Consider the following 26140-nt stretch of genomic DNA (forward strand, 5'->3'; position numbering starts at 1 on the left):
CAATAAAGCGCAAAGGGCTGTCATCTGCCGAAGCAGGTCCTCCGCTACTGGCGGGTCGTCCTCGTAGACGGGCTCGAGAGTGGGCCTCTTGGGCGGCATGGCCAGCAAACGCACACTCCCGAACTACAAATAAACAGCAAAAGCGACAGCGAGCGAAGGGCACGGGCGACAAATGCTATGAACAACACTCCGAATGCAGTAGCTGTCAGTGCCTCCCGGCGTGCGGCGAGACCGGTCGAGCCCCACGTGTGGGCGCCAATTTGTGGGATTCCGCCCCCTCGATCCCACTTGGGGTAGAACCCAACCGGTCTCCTACCGAAACCACCGCACCGACAGACACAGACACAAATTAATCAATACCTCGTTTATTGTCCCACAGGACGTTCACTTACGCCATAGTGGTGCAATCTTCCTTCTCGGTCGTTCGCTCACACTCCGTCTGTCTTCCGGACGCTGAGCATTGCCTTAACAAGGTTCTCCTCCAACATGCGCGCCCTCTCTGGGCGTGTAACTTAATCCCGACAGCATGTGCGCCCTCTCTGGGCCCCAGCCGTGGAGCGCGACTCCACAGGTTGAAGATACGCATAGTTCGTTAGCTCGTTGCTTGTGCTTTGTCATGTACACACTTATATGTCCACATTGTTTCATTGCTTGCTGTGAGACAGTACTTTGAAAACAGATGTTTCAAAAGGTTCGTTTGCTTCGCCTTTTGTGTGGGCAGAAGCAGTTTTAATGTTTCCTTGGAAACTCGCAGGTCCCCGTGATTGCTACTGTGCCAAATGACATACGGAGACAGCTCGAAGGCACAAGTGAGTCCGGAATTCTATCTCGCTGAATGGCGTTCTTTTTTTCGCACACCACTTATTTTGAAATCTTGTTCTGTGTTCCAGTGTTGAAGAAACCGACGCGGGAACCGGGATACCTGAGCTGCCTAATATAACATGTCGTGCGTCTCCGATGACTGTATCTAAATGTTTGCAATCCTTTAATTAAACATTGCAGGTCCCTGACATCGTGCGAGTAGGTAAGTTTCACGCACAGTGAATCACAACACGTAGGTTTGAAACCTGAACTGCTTGACTCAAGTTCTGATCTCAATATTTCGTCAGCAGGTATTCTCGGCTATCCGTGTGTCTGCTTGGACTTTCGTGTGGATGAAGCAGCGAGTAATCCACAGTGAGGAGTCACAGTGCACTGCACTCTGCCGCACTCTTATGTGTGTCAACAGAGTTTGCGTTCTGTGCAAGACTCTATCTATCGGTGTTTTATCGACAACTCAACCGGAAAAGTGCTTGTTGTGTGCGCACGTGTTTCCTTTCCCTGCTCATACGCCCGCATTCCGGCTCCAAGCGTTGCAACGCAGGAGTGTTGGATGACCGCGGTAAAGTAGTTTAAATATGCCTACTGCATTCGTTTTGTATGTGGCTGTATTTCTTGGAATCCCATGCATAGATATCGTGACACTGGAAAATAAAGTGAATTCTGTTTTTATATCGTGCATATCTTTGTCAACCGGATGGGTCAAGTGAGGGAAACGCGGTACATAGCATGGAACACGGCGGAGGGGCAGGGGAGCATGGGGAGGTGAAAGACCGCGAGGGAAAATACAAAGCACTGGCAACCGGCTGATGGTGAGCTCTGAGGACGCGGTTCAAAGCCGTGTAGAAACCCTCTAACTCAGCGGCCACATTTTTGCTGTTTTGTCACTCCTGAGTAAGCAGTAGTCAAGCGGCGCAAGATTTATAGTGATATGCAACCCCGTTGCATATCATATCATATCCTCTCACGCAAAAACTCCCCGTCAATAGTATGTATGTGACTGGGCCATGTTAATATTTTTATAACCTGGAGAAGTGCAGTCTCGTGAACGAAAGTCTCGTTTTTCATGTGTAAATAAGTTTCTTCAGCATTCTTGGGCTTGTTGAGAGATTATCGATGCTTTCTCTCTGCACTGGGACAATTGCTTCAAAAATTTTATGTTGAAGTGTGTAATAGCAATATTGTTGGGAACCGTGCGAGTGGCGTGTTATTTATTGCGTGTAAAATAACAAGATATGACAGGTCAATAGAGGACGTACGCCGTAGCTGATGAAGACAAAACAAGGAAAAAATATGGACGGCCATAATACGAAATACAAATGAATTATTTTTAGAGTTGTTTTCAAGTAATCATTTGGACAGCTTTGCTGCACAAAAAGTGTGAAATGCGACTTCATCTAAAATACAGGGTGTGTGCAGAAAAACATGACCCGCATTTAGGCACACAGATTGTTGTCTACCTAACTAACGAACTTCCGGTGGCGCACGATGGCGCATTTATGCGTGCGAAATCTGTAGAAAAATTGTGGAAGCCATATTCAGCTTAAAAAATAGACGGAGCAACGAAAACGTCGACCTCCGTGCATCAGAATAGGGCAACATGGTGGACGTAGGGGAGTTAAGTACCGCTAGGGGAGCTATCGGTGCATAAATCGAAAGATGTCCCACATGGATGCTCATCGGCAGTACCCCTAGCGGTGCCTGCACATAACTCTCCTGAGACCGAAATTCACTGTGATGCCCGCCCTGTGCATGGAAGCCCATGTTTTCGCGCTGTTTATTTTTTTTACGCTGAGTACGGCTTCCAGGATTTTTTTTGTAGCTTTCGCACGCATAAATACGCCATCATACGCCATCGGAAGTTGCTCGGGTAAGTAGACAACGAGTTACATGTAAACATGCGGGTCACGTTTTTCTGCACACACCCTGTAGTAAGGGAGTATACGATAGGGACATTTATACGATTACAGCACTAACATGACGATCTAGATTTCGCAAATTTCAGCGGCCACGAGTACGTACATTGCGCCGGGATCATGAAAAAATGTGGCCGCGATATCAAAGTAGAGGTCGCCACGACCCGTGCACTCACCTCAAACTGAGCTCCTTGTTTGCTCATTCATGCTCGCTCTTCCGCCTCTCGGCTATCGGTTTGCTCACTCATGGTCAACTCATTCGTCACACTGAGCATGAGTGAACATGCTCGTGAGTGTGCATTTCGTCAAGTATATCTCGTTCGTCCATGTAGCAGTGGCAGGCGGTTAAGACTGGCACGTCGTATTATTCTACCAGGTTAGAGCAGTCTCGTATGTATAGGACACCGTTACACGTAGCCCTGTTACAACGGAATTGCCACAGTTCAGGTTATGCAAAGATTCTGAACGGTCTATTACGCTACGATGTTTAGGTTGATAGTGGGGAGGGATCCACTTAGAAATTATCGTCCGGTTGATTTACATAGTCAGGAGAAGTTTGTTACCGTTCACTACAGCTCTTCATTTGCTTACTCATGCACACTCACTACCTGTTCAGCTCTCCATCTGCTCCTCATGCTCACTCACTCTCTGCTCGGATACCCATGTGCTGACTCATGCTCACTGAGTCCCTGCTGAACACCCCCTATGCTCACTCAACTCACTCACTCACTGCGCAGCTCTCCATGTGCTCACTCATGCGCACTCACTCCTAGTTCAGCTCACCATATGCCAACTCATGCGTACTCACTCCCTGTTCAGCTCTTTATGTGCTCCTCATGCTCACTCGCTCACAGCTCAGCTCCATATGTTCTCACTCCATGCTCAGCTCTCCATATCCTCACTCATGCGTTATCACTCCCTATTCAGCTTCCCATGTGCTACAAATTTACTTTGTCCATCGTGCCGTTTATTTTTGGCAGTGCACTTTTGCGGTGAACATTAACATGCCCTATCTGAATTTCCGCACGTAACTACGCTTGAAATATAGGAGCATAGTTTTCCAAAATGTTTTGATGCATACACGTTTTCGTTACAGTTATGGTACATGAGCCTGTTTGGGTACAACTGGTAGACTCCGAGTTACAAAACGCCTGTAAAGTGTACTTTCATTTCCGCTACTTTTTGGGGACTGCTTGAGCAGCCGGACCTCGAAACGAGCGAGCGAGGTCGCGGTTTCAGTGTACAATACCGCACTGAATCTTTCGTCCTTCAGGGGACAAGATGGAGCAATTCATGAAGAAGAAAGCAGGGCTGCCAAGCAAAGTCGCTGTGGGTTTGCCGTACAACTCCGTACGACGCCTCAAGCTGAACGATGACGCAGGAAGGACTACATTGGCGAGAGGCATCAGTCAGCTTCTCCTGGACGCAAAGTTGGATGGCGTCATGCTTTATTACGACGAGCTTTCTGAAGCGGACGCTTCCAAAACGCAGTCAATGCTACAGGTGCGTACCGCACCAGCCGCATATTTATTCGAACAAAGGCATACGCACAAGCGTAGGCTGTCTCGAACCTTTACGTTTTCAATGTACACAAAACGTGAGCATTACTTGTAATGTTGACAGTTCTACTACGACACTGTAATTTCAGTCATCACCGCGTCTACCACAGCAATTACTTTGTGTTAAAGATGTGTCACCACGGCTGTGAAAGATGCAGTCTCAATGGTCGAAATTGAGGAATAGGTGTCGTGCGACGGATAATGCCAGGAAACGTGCCGCTAAATACTCGACCAGATGGTGAGGTACGAACAAGAAAGAGTGCACTGTATACAGTGTGAGCGCGTTCGCTGGCAAAACCCGTGTTTCTGCAGGAGGCCCATGGCAACGTACCGTAGGTTGTGCTGTTGCGCCGCGCGCAAATCATATACTATGACAGGGCAGGGACCACCTTTCGTCTGCCGCAATGCTATCGCATTTCGTACGCCATTGGCAGTACGCCAGATAATACTCCAAATTATTTGCACATGCATGGGCGTTTCTAAAAGTAGGTATGGTATTTATTTATTTTTTTTATTTTTTTGCGTGAGGAATTCAAATGCGGAGAGCATCTCTGTCCAACTTCAATATTTGGCAAAGTAGTAACAGCGCTATTCGTTGCACTCCACACAGGCGGTACTTATATGCGATAGACTGACTTCACTGCGTGACTTTATAGCGATGCGGTTGCGCTGCTGTCTGTTTGGTGGGCGAAAATCGCGCGATCATTGAGTCACTGGGTATTTTCGGTCGTTATTAAAGGCATGCCGACAAGTGGTGTAGCTATTAGATGTGCTGCGCGGTACAGAAAGGCCAACTACGCCGTACACTGCGGTTTCCTACTCCCTTATGCCCATGTCTGCTCTATGCTCATGCACAGATGCACCGGCTTGTTTACACATAGAAGTCGGTCTATATATACAAGTAATTCATGGCTGACAGACTTTTGCTCGAGAGAAATGAGTAAGCAAATTTATAGAAATTAAACTTTATGAGGACGAACGCAATGCTTATCGGGACAGCGGCACGTGCTACAATTCACGTGCAGCAGGCAACATGGTAGCGAGCAGTGTCTGCAGTAGTGGAACAGCGATGCATAATCATGTTCATTGTGAAGGAGAACCTCAAATTAGCTCAGATTTTGCAAAGATTACGAGCACAGTATGAGGAATAAACGCTGTCAAGGGGAAGAGATTACGAATGGTGCAGACAGTCTCGCGAAGGGCGGGATCTTCAGCTTTCACATAGCGATCTTCATCGTCATATTCCAGGTTCGTGCGCTCCAAAGCCGATGTCATAGGCTCATGGTAGAGCTTGTGGCGAATGGCGTGCCGAAGTGATGCATTTAACGCGCGCGGGATAAGGACAAGTTGATAAGATTGGGCCCATGATGACGAATGGACTACATGAACACGTTCGTCCGTCTGTCTTCAGACACGACAATAAACATCGCCGCTTTGACGCATCCTTGGGGAAACCTACGAATAACGGATGGGGACGTCGCATCCTCTGTAATAATAGTATCGGCAGAGTAGAGACAATAGCTCAGGAGCATTTACTGTTCAGAGTTTATTCCTGGCTGTATTTCACGCCAGAGACAAAGGGAAGCAACATGGAATGCCCATATAATGCTTCCCCGCCGCCAAAGAAAAGCAACATGCAGACGTCTGCTGGGAAGTCCATTGGAATTGTCTTCTGAGACATGCGGAGTGTGATCCATATGGTCCCAGAGGAGGGGGTCACGATTAATGCCAAACATTACTCTATGTTGATAAAGGGTGCTGTTCGAAAGCAATTCGACAAGGCCTAGAATGTTGTTGCTCACTCTCTCACCCCATGAATGCTGACCCTCACGCGGCGAATTTTACGATAGCACCCCTGGCCAAAATGCGCCGCCGGGAGGAATTGCCCCACGCCAGTTACATCGCACGCTTATCACCAAGCGATTACCACTTGTTTGGGCCCCTCAACGAGCAGCTTTGAGGAAAGGCGTTTCGCAGCAGGTAAGGTCCTCCAAAAATGTGTGCTACAGTGGCTACCACAGCAACGCACTTTCTTCTGCCTGCTAAATACTTTGAAAAGAAAATGATGTAGTTTGGTGCTTCCCGAATTTTCCATTGTATTTGAAGAAACATGTACCGCTGAACATTGAAGGAACCTTGTACTAATAAACTTTGTGGGATATTTGGTGCATTTGGCTAACAGGGGAACTTACAGGAGAAGGAGACGAGAACAACTACGGAGAGGAAATGAACGAGAGAAGTACACTTTCAACTTGGCATGCTATGTTAGCTGATTTAGCATGATTGAGCCTCCCTGATTTACTCAGGTTACACAAAATGCAGAGCTAGACTTCCTGCGTCTTCAAAGATGCTCTCCAGAAAATTACACGTTATCCCTAAACGGACTATCGCATCCATCTCCGTCGATTGCAAAACTTTAGTATCACAATATTCATCGGTGATCCCTGACAAGAGCTGCGAAAACCCCAAGTGGGTAGATTGAGTATACGCTGAGCAATCGAATGAAATACATCACATCGAAAGAGCAGACGATGGAGTATGAAGTCCCTTTCCACCAGCTCTCTCCAAAGTCTTGAAAACGTCACGCCCAACAGGGGCAATGAGAACGCGTTTTCTCGCACAACTGATCAGTGGGGTCGGCGAGCATCTGAAATGCGAGGTCTCGAGCAGACAGCCAGCGTCATGTCGGAATCGTCGTAATACGAAAGTGACGTCACTTCGCTTCCATGCGGTTCTGGAGATTACAGCGTTGAAGAAATTGTGTTGAATGACGACTCTTACTCCACAGACCTTCTGCAGTGAAAACGAACCGTCCGGTGGTGACGACACTACCGGTGACGACACACACCGGTAAGCCTATCATATCCGATCGCTCATTATGATTGTGTACTGCCGGGCATTTTGACATTCGTCCACTTGGAAATGACAAATGCCTCTGTACTCGCCGTACTCCAGTGGAACCTGGCGAACACCGGGTGTCGGTTACCTCGGAAATTGCAGGGTCTGTTGGATCGGCGATCACCTGCTCCTCAATGACGTTTGTCTGCGGAGGGAGCTCGCTGGTTGACGCACCCATCTTTTGTCGTGATGACCGCCGCGTATTCTAGAGCGATCGACTTGACAGTAAGTGCAGTGTCAAAAGACTTCTCATACGTCGTAAATGGTGTTATTTCATTCCCATTTCATTCCGAGCAAATGGATAACGCTTTACTAAAAGTTCGCTGCTCTTAGTCAAATAAATCAATACTTTTCTTGTTTATTATTGTTTCACACAAGCGACTTCGATTCACTGCGTATTTGTTATTCACAATGTGGATTTATAGGTACCTTGGCATAAGAAACCGAAGGTAGATACCAGGACGTCCTGTGCGCAGGATCAGGACGCTGTACCCATCAACTTCATAGAGCACGGGGGGGGGGGTATGTTTATTAAGAAAAAAAGAAAAGATAGAGTGGATAATGCGAGCAACGTAAGTATCAAGTGGGCCACTATATGCAGAGAGGCATATCCATTGTAGGAGTTATCGTTATTGTCATTGCTCTTTTTGTATGTTCATCAAAGCTGGTTTGCTAATGAGAAGACGTAACTGTGCACACTATCAAAACATTATCGATGGGTTCCGACTTTTCATAACCATATGCGGTGAAGAAATGCTGTATTGTGAACTCACAAATTATTGAGCGGTTATACTAGTCATAGTGTTAGTCATATGTGCATGCACTGGCCGTTTCGAAAGTTTTAACACTTTGTACGAGTTAGCATGCCTCACAAGCAGTGTAGACTTGTAATCAAATATTGGAACTACAGTGGAATGGGTTTTTCATTGTACGAGTACGGTTTTTCATTGTACATTCAATGTTTTCATTCGGAATTTTCATTGCAAATCATTCTGGAGCACAAACCAAGCTTATCCCACGACGAGGACAAGCACTGGTACTTGTGTAATGCATATGTTGAATACCAGCTTTCAGCTTCTCCATAGAGTTTCGTTTGTACCACGTTTTTCACCTATGCTGAAAAAAAAAAAGAAGGAAAAAAGAAACTGGTGCCTTTTACCCTGAGCATGGATTTATGCTTCATTTCTAAATGGATGATAGAGGTCAGTGCCAATGTGTGTATTACCACAGTTTTATCTCCTCCTGTGTACATTAAAGCTTTGTGAATATGATACAAATATTAAATGTGTCAAACAAAAGCTGATTACATTACGTGAGTACATTTTATTTCCCTCCTCCTCGCTATCTTGAGTGCTGGCATATAGGTTCACGTTGGCAGGGTGGTAACAGGTTCCTTCTTTCCATACAATATATGAGTAGCGCCGAATAGATGCTGAAACAAGAAAAAAATTAAGACGAAGAAAAAAAAAAAAACTTACTATCATGCACATATCAATGCCCAATACCACCATATTCTTGAACCTTTGGAGTGTCCTCTGTGCACTGGAACTGGAATTATACTAAAAGTCACAGGTGTGCATGTAGTTCATTAGACACCATTCGTAGCCAGTTACTAAAATTACATTTTAAAGAAGTTCATTAGAATCACCAACGTAATTCAGAAAAGTGTTTGCAGTTGGACCAAAAACAATGTGCGTATTGGAGGGTTCATAACACAGTGTTTGTCTCTGCATAAAACGTGGTGGCCCTGGAAAGGGCCTTTTTTTACTTGGGTTTCACTGGCTCGCTAAGTGTGGAACGCAGGTAGAGGCCTCACCTCTAGAACCTAAACATAAAAATTCACTATGTAACAATATCAAGCCTTCACAGTACGTAAGCAATATAGTATATCACTCGTGGAGGCTGATACGCTGCATGAGCTGCCGGTTTCACAACATGAACATTCACTCTGACTCAGAATTAAATTAGTTCACTGCACAACACAGATATTAAACTTTCCTAATAAATAGAAACTTGTCATACTCACCACCTGAAGCAGATTTCTGCTACCATTGCCATCAAGCTGCTTCTCTCCACCTGTTGTAGAAATTGAGCACTTTGTTGGACAATGTGATGCATAAAAGTGTAATGCTGAATGGGGCTATTCTGTTGGAAGGCTGCCTCCTTGGCTTGCTCACAAAAATGATGGTCAGTACATGCTGGGTTACATGAGCAAAGAAAGATGGGCTTACTTTTTCTCAGCCTCACTTTTTCTGTGAGAACATAGCAGTGACTTTTAAATCGCAAACCGGAAAAATTAGAGCGATGCCGTCAAAAACTTGATATGCTAGTGTGGCCTAAAGGGGTTTGGTACATGATTGCCGGCCGTGGTTTATACATATTCAGACGTATGTTCGCGGAAAAGAATGTTTGAAATCCGCGGAAAGAGCGTGAAAGAGCGTACCGCAGTACATACTTTTTGTTATATTGTTCGGAGTGAGATACTCTCCGTTCTATTGTACGTACTTAAATTCCGAGTGTATATTTACATTGAGTCATCTAGATCTCGCGCGTCTATCTGGAGGCCCTTCGTGGCATGTGATATCAATACACCACACTTTTGTGGGGCTTCATTCGAGATGTACTGGAAAAAATGCTTACCTGGTCATCCGGTACGTCGGTGGTGTCCATTTGCTCATGGAACAATGTGAGCACAGCATAGGACTTTGGCCTGTTGCATTTTGCTGACATTCCCATACGGGATCGCAATAGGTCCGCCTCCATGTACGCTTCTTCAGCAAAATGCGAGGAAACGTGCAATTCTTCTCCCACGACAAGAAGCCTGCCGGCGATTGCAGCTTCCAACTTTCGTTTTGCGTCCCTGTCCTTGGGCTCGTGAAATGTCATTTTTGGATTCGCCCCGTACAACTTTTCGCCTCAGGAACACAACGACGCGTTCCCGAACTCTACGATACGTTGCAATTTCACCACTTAGCGAAATTCACAGCAATTTCGAATAAATAGGTTGTTTCATCACGTAGCCATGCACGCCGCCATCTCCAAAGCAGACGATGTCTCCGAGAAAAAATGTGGGAACGGCACCGGGGGCGCGCCGCCTTCGCATTGGGCCTGTTGGCTCCTGCGTCAGAATGATGTCATCGGAGGTTTCGCTGATCGAAAAAGCTCGTTTATTTAAGACGCAAACATGTCTCAGCAGTGAAAATCGCTGAAGTCGATTGTCAAATTATGCCAAGCATTCTGGTAACCATTTCCTACTTATGTCACCGGATGCCATGGTCCCTTTACGCTCTTGGTTAAAACATGCTATTAGGAAAGTTGATCTCCCTTTCAAACAGGTGAATCAAGGAGTCATATGCATTCCTTTCCCGTTGTTCTCATACGATATACCTCTAGTAGTTCTCTGGTTGATAAATTTTTGATCCGGTATAATATGTTCACTTCGCTAGTGCATGGCTGACACTTGCATGTTGAACAATGAACGGTTAGAGAATAAGTGGTGTTGATTTTTTTTTTTTTTTAGAGAGAGAGGTGGTTTTCTGACGCGCACGTTCAGGCAGTGGCTCCTCTATGCAATATACACATTATGTGTGCTGTCTTGATAGAACACACCCGCGAGGTGAATACAGTATGCGTCACTTGCGAGTTTTTCCTTTGAATGTTTATTTGGTAGGTCGTATGAAGCATAGCAACAGACGACGCTATGGACCGTACATGCTTGTAAGTGTATATCCCTGTCAGTACACCTCATTACTTTTAATGACACATTGGTATTTCCTGTCGTTTTATGTGCGGCATTTGTGCGTCATGGCGTGTGGCCGCTATGGGTGCGCCGAGGGCGGTTACAAGGGACAACAACAAACAGCTATAACGTTCAAACGTTCAGAAGTAGGAAATGAAAAAGCCTACGCCTTCTTTTATAACGACACAATGTGAGTAAAGCAAGTGGACACACTAAAAAGAGTAAAAAATTTGGCTGTATGGTGTGACATTAATATTGGTAAAACATAAAAGAGCACATCAGTAAGGATAAAGAAAAACGAACACATGAAAGGAATTAGTTACTCAACGAGACGTGGAAAGAAGAGGAGAGGGGAGAGCAGGTATAGGCATCGGAGGTCGGATAATGTAGTCTTTGGTTTGTGTTGTGTTTTGCGTTGTCTATTAGGTGTCGCCCTGTAACGTTTTTTTAAATCAATTTTAAGAAAGTGGGCTCGTGCAACCTTGTCTTGTGTTCCGCCGCGTAGTGCCTTTTTTGCGAACAAGTTTAATTATGGGTTCCCTCATCGATTTTTTGCAGAGCCTGACTACTGAGTACAACGCTGGGTACTACACGCTATTCAAGTTCAAGTTCAGTAACATCGCCGCGAGTCCGAAAATTCAAAAGTTCGTGTGGATGGCCAGTAGGTGAGTGCGGCCCAGGCGGGCACATGGAATTACATTCCTTGACTACAAATGGGAATCGTGATCACACTGAAGTTCCGGAATCCATGGTACACTACTAAAGTCAAAGAATAATTTCTAGAACAGTGAAAAACGACTAAATACCGTATGCATTACGTGTGCGATGGAACTATAATAGGGCTGGACGCACCACCTTTTCAACTAAGGGAAGTTCCATTGGTCGTTTTTGATGTAGTGTGTCTGTATGGGTCCAGTACAAGACATTCACCACGGGGTGGAAGGACCACGGATGGAAGGAACAATCACATAGCGATAGGGATCTGTACATACTGGCTTTGCACAGCGGCCTCCAGAGTTCTTGCTAATACCCTGGAACATTGATGTCTTGCAGAGACACGCTGGTCGTGCGGACTCGAGAGTTTGTCACATGCGTACGCTGTGCGGATGAGAGCCAACAAGCTTGAAATGACCGTCCACAGCTGGGATTGTGACACGCTTCACTTGTAAACACATACTCCCGTGGAGCCATGGAGCGTTTGCTCGTCTCTCTTTTTTGTATCTGTACTTACTGGCTTTGCAGTGCGGCCTCCAGAGCTGTTGCCATTACCCTGGAACATTGATGTCTTGCAGAGACACGCTGTTCGTGCGGACTCGAGAGCGTGTCACATGCGTACGCTGTGCAGATCAGAGCCAACAAGCTTGAAATGGCCGTCCACAGCTGGGATTGTGGCACGCTTGGCGTGTAAACACATACTCACGTGCAGCCATGGAGCATTCGCTCATCTCTCTACTTGAATATGTACTTACTAGCTTTCCACTGTACCTCTAGAGGTGTTGCAAACATCCTGGAACATTGATGTCTTGCAGAGACACACTGTTCGTGCCCACCCTAGAGTGTGTCACATTCCTACGCTGTGCCGATGAGATTTAACAAGCTGGAAACGGCCAAGGACGTCCGCCGACCCAGAGATGATAGAAGTGAAAACAGCATGTCTATAGGCCTTATAGTTTTTATGAAAAATATGTATCTACTAAAAATTCGCCCTGTATATATATATATATAGTTGAAATAAATGGGAGACAGAAGACGAAAGTAGGGGAAGTAACAGAAAAAGGGGTTCATTAAAACTTAAAAATTATAAAAGTTAGGGATGATGTCTACGTTACGGCGGAAGCTCTGCCTTCTTCGGGACGAAAGAGCTAAATGTGTTCCTTCGCTAGGTGTCATTATCATTAGGTGTGATAGTGAGGCATTACCGAAGCTAGTAAAACTTTCAGTGGCAAAGGATCAGGAAGCTCTTACACACGCACACACACACACACACCCACACACCCACAAAGGTAATTGGAGAACAATGAAATATCCCCAAAATACTCACTGTGCGACTATTTTCCGTATATGCCATAACATACAAACATTCATTTATATCCACTCTAGAATCCCCTAATCGGCCCAAACCATGACCGAAGGTTTTTTTATCGTAGAGATAAAAACCATTCGAATAGGAAAAGAGCAATATTGGAATCTCAACGCACGCAGAAGTCACGATTCTCCCCTGCACCCCCTGTTGGCACGTGCATCCGTCCCACCATGGGATCCCCGTCGTTCCGCAGTGCAGCATCAAGCAGGTCGGTGCAGATCGTTACTGAGAAACGACGATCAGTTTCATAACCCTTTCCCGCTCCCGCGCACACGACCACCACCTTCCACATACATACCTAACAGACGACGGAAATATGCCAGCCCTATGAGGTGCAGCGCCGACGAAGTTGATACCAAAAAGACACCGGAGACCAAAACCAATATCTTGCTACGCCTTTTCGAGTGTAACGATATGAACAGTCGATCGGCGCGTTGCGCAACAACCCGCAAACTGGGAGGGCAGCCGCATACCAGCCGCCAGGACACTCACGAATCCTCACCTTACGCACCTGGTATTTGCATTCACGCTTTCAGTACACCCCTATCGCCACCGTGCCCCGCCCAGGCTTGCTCCGAGCAGTGGGCGGGTGCCCCACCAATCCCCGCCCACCATTGCGACATCACAAACGACGCAATACCTGTTTAATTTAGGAACGTCACTGTAAACGACCTGCACCCAAAAGATGACATCTGGCCAGGAGCTGGGACGCACGGTCGCCGAAGCCCTGATGCGTAGTCGCCGCCGAGACGCAAGCATGCGTAGCATACATTGTCATCAGCCTTATAACGGGTCCTTGGAGTTCAGATTCAAAGTCCATCATACACAATGAAGTTGAACTCGAGTTCTGAACTTGAATTCCGGCCAATGATATAATGGGCTGTGATATCAAATGATGAGTAATGATGTTATGGGCCTGTGATGTCCAATGATGGGTAATGATGAGATAGTGAGGCGATTTTATGGGTTGTGGGCAAGGCCGGACATGATGTGATATTGACTGAATATTTCGAAAAATGCCGACCTATGCTCGCGGAGGCGTCCTCGCCGCGCGTACAAGGCCACGGCGTGCGCGAGACGTTTTGACGCTAGGAAATGTCCCACTTGTTTCGGGCTTAACACATGTGCTCGATGCGCACCGGCATCACAGCTGCCGTCATTCTCATTGGTAATCTTAAAGGGACTATGAAACGATTTTTTTCTTCGTTTCGTTCGAAAGAAGACATTTTTCTGAGTCTAGAACCGAAATTTTACTTTCGTCGCGCGAGCGGATTTCTCGGGAGCGAATTTAAACGCAGCGGCGAAGGGAGGACAGCTAGCGCCGCGCCGTGACGAGCTGCCGAGCGGAGACACAACGGGTAACTTGACGCGACCACGGCCGGCTCAGCAACACGTCATCGTGACGTGTTGCCGAGCCGAGGAATCCCGCCAGGAGCATGCGCCGTAGGATCCCGCGTATGCGTTCATCGGGAGTGGTAATCTCCATGACAGCAGCTTTCGCGTGATCGGCAGATTTCGGCAGTGGCGGCAGCCACAGCGTGAGCTCGCGGCATTACTTGCCATTGTGCAACACCGGTGACGTAACGGGGAACCGAGGAGCGGTCCGTACAGTTACACCATCGGCAGGGAAATATGCGCGGGAGAGGAGGAACGCGGAAGAGACATTTCCAGCGCGCGCTCCTCGCATAGTGGAGCGATTTCGTCCGGAAAAATTTGTGGCATATTAGTTTCTCTGCGGGAAGAACAGTTTCCATCGAAAAAAAGTATGGGGGTTCGGGAAATTTCATAGTCCCTTTAAGTACTTGACCTCTCTCGCGCTTCCTCATAAAGTGGAGGCGCCGGGCGTGACATTAGAGCCGCATGAGGTTCGGCGTGGCGCTTTTCTACGCGGCCTTTACCCCTCCTCTTGTAAAACTTGGAACGCAGGTTCACATAGATTCAAATAAGTGTGTTTTACATTTATCCGGCATAACTTGAAAACGCAAACCCTTCAATTAAGTAAGCTAAGATTTTATGCCATGTGAAAAAGTTATCTTGACAAATACAAATACCTCCCCACCCATCATTCTGAAATCAAGTTGTTGTTGTTTGAGCTCGCTGAACGCATTTACAAGTAGCCGAGAACCTTGGTTTTGGTATGGCAGTGTAATCAACTCTATCTGGCAACATACGAACTTATCATCGCACGTTAAACAGAAAACTTCACTGGATGACCCGCTCAGAACTAAACGCCTTTCGCAATGATATTGCTCACTTTTCCGATTCGTTTCACAGTTTAGCTATTTGCGAATAGAAATTCGGTACGCTGCAAGTTGCGGTTAGCGAGAGCATGCCAGCATCACGCGCCGCGAGCTACTGTTGCGGGTGGTACATCTGAGGATGAGGGTACGAATTTACTTTCCCTTCGCTCCATTCTACTAACATTCTACTCTTTGGAGTCTGCTTATAAAGCATGCGACAAGTATATCGTCGGTGACATGAGAAAGTGACTTCACATTCTTTCTGCAGGATGAATGGAGTGTTTTTGGTCATTGAAACGCTAAGCAAGATCATGCCTAACCCGCTGCTCCCAAATGCGTTCTGCGAAACTCGTGAAAAAAACTATTCCATCGTAAGTGCATATGCTTCAATTTGTTAAGGACGATACCACACTTTAGGTGAAGTACATGCAGTCTAGGTACACAAGCATACTATGGCTACGTTTGTCCGTATGTATTGTGGCACCATCACGCCCAATGTAATATATTATTACTGTGTGTGCCAATGTCAATAATATATCTCGTAAATCAAAGCTCAAATCGGGCGTCGCAGATGTTTCGACAAAGTGTGTTTCTGTTCACCTAGCCCTGTAGTGCACCAGCATTGTTCGAAATATCGGAAACTCGGATCTTAGACTTCGGCATCGACTGACCTCCACTGAAGCGCTCGACTCCCCAATTATCGAACGTCCCTACTAAATTTTAGGTATTTAGCACAAATCAGATTTAGTTTCACGCGTTACATTCAGTATATTTAAGAAGTTAAGAAAGCTAGTCCACATGAACTGTTGTGTCAACAGTATAAATATATCACATCTTAATTACAGATTCGGTGCCCTCCGTGTCCTGTTTAGGTCCCCGCAGTTTCTCGGTTCTTCTCTCGCTTCATGAACAAGGTTAGGGTTAAGAAGAGGAACAACGGTGTCGTTTACTTATTAACCGAATTACGTAAGAGGAGTCCCGGAAAAGGGCTCCTATAGTAGCACACCGACGCTGACGTCCTCAGTGCAGCGCGTACATGAGCGAAGAGTTTTCAACTCAGCAGTCTAACGATAGAGGACGTGTTCACGTACGTACACTCTCAGGGCCAATTCTCACTTGGCGACGCTCGACGCGACGCCGTGAGCGGGCGGCGGAAGTAGAGGTGTATTTCCGCCACCCCATCAGAACGCACAATTTTCATGTTCCCGCCACAGTGGCATTATGTCGTCCAAACCGGACGCAAAATCTATAGGTGTGACCACTCGGTATCATCTTATTGGTAGCCAGTATATGGTTCTCGATAGCTCTCGCCGTCGCCGTGAAAGAAGTTCGGCATGGCAATTTTTTGGCACCACGTCTCTCCTCTCCTAACGCCGGAAATGCACGTCTATTTCCGCCGCCCGCTCACGACGTCGCCTCGGGAGTCGCCAAGTGAGAGCTTCCTTTTGGTTAGTATTTCGCCCCGAACCGCATAGCATTATTTGGAGTGTTATCGCGCTGCATTCTGATTTGTTGAAGTCGATTTGTTGTTCCATGTTGTTCTATGTGTATGCTATTCTTGGAAAGCCAAAAAAAAAAAAAGCTTTCTCCTCGAGTCGAGTTCGAAGGAGTAACGGCGTTATTGTGCTCGAGTGAAGCCCATGAGCGTGCTACGTCGCAGCTTCCTGCACTCTTAGAAATGATTTTAATCGCATAGCACATTGCTAACCAACCGTCATAACGAATGACATCGTTCTCTGCCCTGATTTGCTGAATGCAGGAGGCATACGCCTCTCTTCTGACACTTATGCAGTTGGCTACTAACCTGCTCTGCGATGGAGTTCTCCTTTAAAACTGTAGACTGCAGAAACCATCCCTCCAGAATTGTAAAATAGATTGCAAAGAGAAAGGTATCCCCTCCTCCGGATTCAGTAGGCTGCACCAGAAATTCGAAAAGACTAAAGGTTTTTTATGCCGTTGTCACTGTGCTTCGTCGTAAGCATACATCCAAATCTGGGTTTCCTTTAACCAGTGTCGTGCGCGGCATTCAAACCCTAAACCAACATCGCGACGCGCTGATATATTGAACAGAAGGTTGCTTCTCTACTTTGACATGTCCAGCCGATAACAAACACCCACCGTGTATAACGCCCTCCACCACTCAGTCAGTCGTTCAGTGCTTATGCTCACAGAACACGAAAGCATGCCGTTGAAACGAGTGGCACGTACGATGATATAAGTAACGGCACAGTAGTCGACGTGCGATTTATAGGGTTGGTCTAGCAAACGTTACACATTTCGGTCGCATCGTAAAAATAGAAGATGGGCTTTAGCCTACCCCAAACTTTGAAGACCGCTAGCCATTTGTCTCAATTGTCTGCATTTTCAATGGCCTATCTCACGGAAGCACCGCCGTTTTTCCTTGCGTCTGCTTCACATTCACATGACGTCACACAGGCGGCGCTGCCTACAACGATGAGACATGCCCATTCTGACCATGATTGTGGCGTTATGCACTCATCCTGTTCTTCTATACGGTGGTGCCACCTGTGTGCGGTGCAATAAAACTGAGGCGCACATGGGAGAAAATGGTGGCTTTTTAATGAGATAGGCCATAGAAAATGCACAGAGTGAGATTTTTCTTGATTTTCAATTTTTCTTCTACAGGACTAAAGCGCTCACAAAAAATTCCAACAAAACTTGAGGCAAATGGCTACCAGTCGGCAAAGTTTCGGGTTGGCTAAACCCCGTCTTTTATTTTTACGATCCACTCCAAATGTGTAACGTTTGCTACACTAACCCTGTAGTTGCGAACAACTGTCGTTCCCGTGATGGTACGGTCGCGTCCGGAAGTTCATGTACGAAACCGTTACACCATATGCTCGGCATCGGCTGCAATCTACCAGGCCATCTGATTCGTCCAAAAATTGCTTATATATTACATAAACGAATTTGAAAGATCAGCGCTGGTTATGCGGCCGCGGAAGCTCCGGTTGCTTGGCGTCATTCCCGAAGCTTTTGAGTGCGGCGCTCGCTGTAGGAAAAACACCATGCACCGCCATGCACCTTTGCATACTTTGATGCACCGTAACTCTGAGACACCCGCACGGTCTCGGTATTTTTTTTTCTTCCCTCAGGGTCGCGCCCTCCTGGGGAGTGACGTTTACTTTAACATTTACATTAACATTCAATTTGAAGATGACGAGTATGGTAAATTCAGGAAAAGTGAGGCGCTCTCTTTCGCAGAGGCGTAGTCTTTCGTTGAATATGGCCTGATCTCGCTGTAAAGCATGCGTCACTCTGCACATCCTGAAATATTTAAGAAAACCATAAATAAAAGAAATCAGAATAAGATGCGGCACTGTTACAACAAAAATCGCTATCAGAACAAGGAGCATCTGCGAACGTCAGTGCCATTCTATCTAGAGGTGCTAAATTTGCACGTATAACTGAATACGGAGCCTCCGAAGTCGGTTGTAGTGACTGAATTGTCCATTAAAAAGATTCGGACGCTGGAAGACATTGTGGCCACAAAGAAAGCATCGGGAATGGGACTCGTCGGCATCGGCCTCCGTCTTTTCCTGTTTGAATGTGATGGCGACATCTACGAGAAGACGACTATCAAAGAATGCAAGCCAACGCCATATGACTGGAACGCCACAAGGAAAGTGAGTAGTAGGTGCTTCTACTTAGTCAAGTAGATAATTTGATATTTGTTCACAACGTCTCCGATGAGCTCTGATGATGATGGGTGCTTGCTTCCGAACAACATGGTACAATGCCAGCAAGAAGGGCTCCCGGCTATACTAAATAGACAACCAACTTGTTACCCGTGAACATATAGACGGTATCCCTATAGCGGTATCGGTCATTTTGCCCTTTCCTAGCTCCATCTATCGATCGGTGGGCTGCCACCCGCTGCTTCTCACGGAGCGCGCTATGCGTTGCGGGGAATTTTGAATGCGTACTCCGCTCTACACTTCACTCGGTTGAAAGCAGCCCAGTAACAGAAAACACATCTGTTGCCGAGGGTGCTGAAACGCGGCTCCAGGGTAGGCCAGAAAGGGCCATAGAGGACGAGACGCTCACGGTGGGCTTCGTCACGGGAAAATCTGTTTTTTGTCCGCGTAGTGTTCAATAGAGCGTCTTTTATGAGATATTTCAGTAAGCGTTTCCAAGTATAACGTCATACGGTGCGCCACCGCAATGCATCTTGCAAAATTGCTCCCCGAAGGTCGTTTCGGTCTTCCCAACAGGGAAAGGTAACGGAATCTTTTTCGTTACCGTTACTCCCTCCGTTACTGGCCAACATTTGTTTGTGCCAGTTTATGAAATAACAATAGTTGTTTTCGTTTTCTTTCCGTTTTCATTTCGGCTTTCGGCTTCGCCCGTTTCTTTCTTTTCTTGGAAAGCTTCATTTGAGAACGTAGCAATACGTAATACCTATACCCTATCACTCTAAGGGAAAAAATAGAAAAGAAAATGAACTAAACAGGAAGCAATTGCACTTCTAGTCCCCTAGACGGTAATTACTCCCCATTCCAGTCTCATAACCGGAATGCTCTCCGGAGACTTACTCTCGTGGACTGGTAGCAGTCATGAACTTCGCAAATGGCCTCATGAGTGCAACATTCAACGTCAGCGTGTGCTTTTTGTGAAAGTGATGGAATAAGACAACACAGGGTGTTTCACTTAAGAGTGAGCTCTAATTATTAAAAAAATGTACTAGAGATAAAAATTAGAAACCTTCTGCGTCATACTTGTGAAGTTTTTTGTCTCCCAAACAGGTCGTTTCCATCAGTGTAGCTGATGCGTCCTTGCATCTTTCATGCATCATTCCATAAAAATTCGACACCCGAAAACTTGCCATCTCCGCAAGCCCGCTTTCGAATTTCATCAGTGGCGGCGCTATCGGGAAGGCCCGAAGACACTCCCACTGCGCATGAAAACAGCATGAGAAAAACAAAGAAAAAAAAAAACAGGGAAGGCGGGTACCGGGCCAATCACGCATTTTGTCTTCACAAGCGTATCTGTTCGCAGCCATCTGTTACCGATAATCACCGACATCGGATGTTCTCTGCTCTTTCCTGTGTTGTCCTTTCCTCCTCCTCATACTTTAGGCGGGGCAACTTGAACGAGCACTCCTTGATGACCGACGGTTTTTCGGGCAGTTGTTACGTGTTTTCGGGTGTGAAATTTTTGCGGAAAGATCGTGAAAGATCCTGTAATTGTGACTGAAATGGGGTGCTGTGGTCATGGACTTTCTAATTAGCGCAAAAAAAGTTACCTTTCCTTTGGAATTGTTTGAGTTCAATTAAGCTAATTAGACAAATTAATGAGGTACACTGATGGAAACCACCTGTTTGGGCGACAGAACGTTTCTAATTTTCATCTCGAAGTACATTTTTTTTTTAATAATTAGGGGTCATTCTTAAGTGAAACACCTTGTATAACTTAGCTAACAGCAATTTTCTGGGTTTTTTTTTTTTGCTTGACAGATTGTGCCCTATTCATGTCGTAAGATTTTTTATCACTCAACATATCACCGTTGACGGTTTAATTGAAAGTATTTTCATTCGTGTACACGAGTTATATGTACCTGGTGCTGTTAGAACAGAGCGTAAAATGCAGTTCCCTTTCCGGGACATTCATTAAGTCGCATACATTTACTCCCGAAAACGATTTTTGTGGCGGAGCATTTAACCCCCCAAAGGACTAAAATTACTCTTTTTTTTAAGAGTTCAATCTGAGGAGGTTAGGGATACGTGCACACAACAGACAATATTTCTTCAAACACTTAGTACGTGTTTTTTTTTTTTTTTAGTGTGCTATTATAAATACTGGGTTTTCTTGGATGTTACTCACACTCGCAACTTCAAGCACATGAAAACTATGTTCCGTCTGTTTACTATATACTATTTACATACGTGCTCCAGCTTGATTGATTGTTCATTGTAGTTCGTTCCGTTTTAGTCTACCGTGAATCTTATCAGTGTCATTCCATGCCAAATGTCCCAGACATTGCGCTCCACCATCCCGATCTCGTTCAAATAAATTGTGGTTGATTGTTCCCATGCAGCAAATGATCTTCCGGCTTATTTTTGCCGCAAAAATATTTTTCGCGCCGTGGCTGGCTCTTGTGAGACCATGGTGGGACACGTGGCCTACTCTGCCATTTTTTCAAGGCCATTTATACTGTTAAACGCTGTAGCCTAGGAAGCATAGGACGTGTTCAAAATACATAGAAGACTATACGCAGAAAAAAAATTGAACTTTGGTATAGCCCGCCAGTGCATGTTGTCACCGAAGTGCTTCCCTAAGCCTAGTGCTTCTATGAACTGCGTCGCCGCAGTAGGTCGTTCTCATGAGAACCTGAAGCATGGAAGATGAATTCCATAAGTTGATTTATTTTACGCTGAAGAACGTAAATCGATGTGGACGGCTCCCGTGTGTGCTTGGCGTTAGCAACGGCGACGGGTCTTGAAGCAGCCTTGCGAGGCAATACCGGAGGAGTGCGGGAGTGGTTAAGCTAAAAAAATATTTTCGTTGAGAAAACAAAACGTGTTTCGATGATACCTTCTAAAATAGATGTTTAAGGGGCGTACTATGAAATGCAATTTGTCTCATATTTCTAGCAGGACCACCTCAGTGTGCAATTGACGGTTGAAAATGTGGTAAAAAGCAATATTTACGAAAGTAATAGTTTTTTGTTTGCGTACTCCTCGAAGCTTGCGGGCCTCAAAATATTTTAACACGTCCTATGCCTCCTAGACTACAGCGCTAAGCAGTTTAAAAGGCCATGAAGAAAAAAAAAGGCGCATTCGTAAAATATTCAAAAATTCTCGAATTTTAGTTTCCTTTGGGCATAAACTGACGATAAAAAAGTGTCCATCAATCTTCTTCGTGTGTTGGCATCACAGTTCTATGCTTCACCTTCCCTCAGAAAAGATTTGGTTGGAATTTGCGAAAAAGCTATTTCGTTACATTTTTTTCTCCCCAGGAAGGCCATGTCCCCCATCGCAATCTTCAAGAGGCGGGCAAAGCGCGAAAAAACTTTTTGCGGCAAACATCAGTCGGGAGAGCATTGACTTCATGGGAAAATATCAATCAAAATGTATTTGAGAGAAATCGCGGATGGTGGAGCGCAATGTCAGGGATATTTGGCATGGAATGACCCATCAGTGAAATTTCTACAGTGAAATCTACAGTATCTGAATGATACGCTGAAAGGTTGTAATAATTCGGGTCCTACCGTGCCGGCATCATTACCGTAAATTATTGTCGTTTCTGTTTTAAGTGTTCTGAGTTCGCGATATGTGTTTCTATTATCGTTACCTGCTGTACTCGCGGTATAATGCCATTTCCGTTTCTGCTAACTTTTCTATTATCTTTCTCTGCTCTCCACCGCATCTCCTAGTCCTCCTACGCTAAAAGAAAGTCAAATACGCTTTCTTTGTTGGTGGGATACCAACTGTCGATGGCATCATGCACCTACCCTTGGAGGGTTAGAATCTATGGTGTTTCAGAAATTGGTGGTGCGCGTAATGTTTATTGACGGTATATATATTTGGGTGCTGAGCTTTCGAGCGATGTTGATCTGTATTGGGAAATAAAATAAACACATCTTTGCCAGAGCGCGGTGGTATTCTAAACAGGTGTGATGTCAACCTAAAACACAAAAAGCAGACACAAGACGCCAAAAGTTGCCGCATTTTGGATCGGGAGTCGGAGAGGCCGAATAATATATCGAATAAATTGGGTATCCGTGTAGCCGTCCACTGCCACAGCAGCTTTAGCGGGACTGTCGCATCCAGAAACCCACCTATGAACTCGATGCTGCTATGTTCGGCATCGGCTGGCAATCTACCCGAATGATTTTTTCCTCCGGAAACTTCTTGGATGTGAAATAAGCGAATTTGAAAGATGAGCACTGCTTCCGCGGCAAACTACGGCGGTATGACGCCAGTACCCAACCGAAGGAGTGGAGCGCGGTGCTCAGAGGAGAAAAGGCGCCGTCAAGACGCCTCGTCACTCCATCAGACGCCCGTACGGCCGCGGCTTTCCTCCACTCAGTGTCGCACCCTCGTTGGCTCTGAGTTAGTGACGTTCTCTCGTCCATCCAGAGAGAGAGTTCCGGAACACTCCTAATATCCGGCGTCTGTTCTAGTCATGTATTCCGTCGAATAACAGTCAAACTAGGCCGCTATTCGACGTGGGATTTTCGATAAAATGGCCAGTGGTCCAGGGGAATAAAATTGCACTATAGATTCGAAATCAATTGGAAAGGATGACACCGTCCTTGAAGAGTTTTCCCTTGTTTCCTGCCTGGTGTACAAACTCATTACGTCCCGTCTGCGAAATTCCTTATCGTATGCTAGTATACGCATGAGAGAACGCATGGGAGGGCGCTGCGCCCCCTCTTTTTATTTTTTTAATGATGCGTATACGCTACACGGCCTTACGGCATTACAGTAGCGGGGTACAATAACCAACAAATCAAGAAAGTAACAATATTGACATCGGTAAGCACAAACACCTGTACAACACTATGCGAACACAGCAAACCGACCTCTCCGGTCAGCACTCGATTCCACTCGCCTATCGTTTTCAGGAAAAACAAGTAAAGAAAAACATCTGTTCTGCACCTATAAGGCTGGATTTTCTTGTAGTGATCGGATCTTGGAGAAATATACAGAGGGGGTTTCAGATATATTTCCTTCCTTATGCCCATCTGATCATTTATGATATTTCCTAAAAAATCCAACCTAAGTTTCCTTCTTCGATTTGTTAAGTCTTCCCACCCTAGCCTTGACTTTAAATATATCCCATACAACTTAACACCAGGCGAGCAGCAATATTTTAAACCCTCTCAAGTCTTTGAATTAGTAACATTTCGTGCGGGTCCCAAACCGTACACCCATATTCCAAGATTGGCCGGATCATAGTAATATATGCATCGCTTTTAGCTTTTAAACCAGCCAGATGTTGCGAAAAATAAAATGGGGCGTTCTTATTGCTTTTGCAGCAACGTAATTTACATGGTGGGTCCACCTATGATCGCTGCTAAAGAAAACACCAAGATATTTGTACTCACGAACTGTATCTAAATATAAAAAATGGTTGATAAATGGTTGATAAAGAATCTATTGGTTGGCGCTGCGGCTTCCCGACACAGTCAACACACTATTGTAAATTCGACGTAGAAAAAACGTTGTATATCAACGAAATGAATGTTGAATCGACGATGAAAGCGAACGTGAAATCATGATGTCAAATGTCCGCTCGAAAACATGTTAATTTAACAAGTGCCGATCAACGTAAATTTAACGTATATGAAATGCAGTTTATATGTGAATACAACGTACCAGACTGTACGACATGAGAGCATAAAATAAACAGCGCTTTACAACGTTTCTCCAACGCTGCCATGACGATAAAAATTACACGTTGAGTGTAATTTTACATTTATTTCAGTATATCCCCTTGGCACTTTGAATGTTCATTTAGACATCCCAAGTCTGGTATAAAAATAATTTCGCAGGAAAGTGGGGAATCGAATCACTTTATTACCCAAAGCACATATGGCTTAAGCGTTGACTTGAATTTGCTATAGCCCTCGTGTTTATCTCCTGCACTATTGGTTTGTGGTTGTGCTGGGACCTCTGCTTATCTGTACACGTAGGCACTTGGATGTTGCATCTGTAAAAAATCGTGAAGTGTCAACTGATGAGCTGTTTCATTTCATTTCATTTCATTTCATTTCATCTGTTCATGCCTGTGTCAAGACCACTTTGTGGTTATTTATGTTTGCAAATCACAGAGCGTCCGTTTATATAGATCACGATCACAATATCACCACCATATGTAAATAAGAAGGATCGTCGATGTTACTCACCAGTATAATTAGCTCGGGTCCTGCCTGCTAGCGACGCAACTGTAGCCTCTGGTCCCTTGTTGCCTTATGAACGGCTACCGATTTCATTGTTCCTTCGTGTTTTCCAATCGCTGGAACTCACCGGCCAAGTAGAAGTTCCGCCGTCAAAGAACACTGAGAAAAACGACACAGACATGATACAGACATTTCGACATTAGATAATTTTTCGATTTACGCAGCATTCTTACCTGTAGCGCACTAGACGGTAAATGATTCCAAGCTTGCTCAAAGAGACACTTTCCGAGTCCTAAAAGAATATGTAAGATGAAAACTACAGTGAATCGACCACAAATTAAAAGTAGCACACCAGGCTAATGTGCCTACAAGCATAGCCAGGATCGTTTTCATTTTCATGAACTCGGTGGGCTGAATCGACTGGAAGAACAACAGAGTCTCAAACGAACGCTAATAAACAAAGACACCACGCCCGTTTACCTGTATACACTGTGGCCGCATGTGGTGCATCCGTTACCTACGAGGGATACTCACTCAACCTGTGCTTGAGCTGTTCGCGCTGGAAATTACCGCACTCCTATCGAGACGCCGACATGTTCCTCAGCTCCATCCTCCAGCGGCGTCTCGAACAGTTTGAAATTAACCGCTGCAACGGCGCAACGGGCGAGGGCATCACGTGATTCTCTCTTCTGCGCCTGACGAAAAAATACGCCTTCTGCGCAGATTTCTCCTGTGACCGGCTGGCCGGGCGCCATGGCGGTGGTACCATCCGCCGGAAGCTGCCGTTTACGCAATGGTCCAGGGAAAATGGCGGGCGCCAAAACCACGTGATCTCGAAGAGCCACTCACAGCGTCCCCGAGCTGCTGCGCGGGAAAAAAGCTGAGACCCAGTGCGCATGCGCACACCGACCTCCTTTCCCAACCTCCTTCCCCTTCTCTGCTCGGGTTTTTCGTCTCTCCTCTCGTCCCCCCTGCCCCTCCAGACTTGTCCGTTGGTTTGTCTTCGGCGCTTGCTGTC

General features: G+C 45.8%; 1 protein-coding gene and 1 long non-coding RNA gene across 4 annotated transcripts in view; both read left to right on the forward strand.

Moving 5' to 3' along the window:
• LOC135369001 (uncharacterized) overlaps nt 1-26140 on the forward strand; it is a 111129-nt gene that overhangs the window by 69595 nt on the left and 15394 nt on the right. For all 3 annotated transcript variants that reach the window (XM_064602596.1, XM_064602612.1, XM_064602604.1), the window contains 4 exons: nt 4009-4238; nt 11490-11596; nt 15523-15625; nt 18737-18901. In XM_064602596.1, the coding sequence (XP_064458666.1) occupies nt 4009-4238; nt 11490-11596; nt 15523-15625; nt 18737-18901 (605 nt within the window). The remainder of the gene's footprint in view (nt 1-4008; nt 4239-11489; nt 11597-15522; nt 15626-18736; nt 18902-26140) is intronic.
• LOC135368994 (uncharacterized) lies at nt 770-1511 on the forward strand. The gene is made up of 3 exons (XR_010414918.1): nt 770-809; nt 891-1024; nt 1113-1511. It is a non-coding gene; the product is annotated as an uncharacterized LOC135368994 (long non-coding RNA).

The sequence above is a fragment of the Ornithodoros turicata genome, chromosome 1 (genome assembly GCF_037126465.1).
Source record: "Ornithodoros turicata isolate Travis chromosome 1, ASM3712646v1, whole genome shotgun sequence".
Classification (NCBI taxonomy): domain Eukaryota; kingdom Metazoa; phylum Arthropoda; class Arachnida; order Ixodida; family Argasidae; genus Ornithodoros; species Ornithodoros turicata.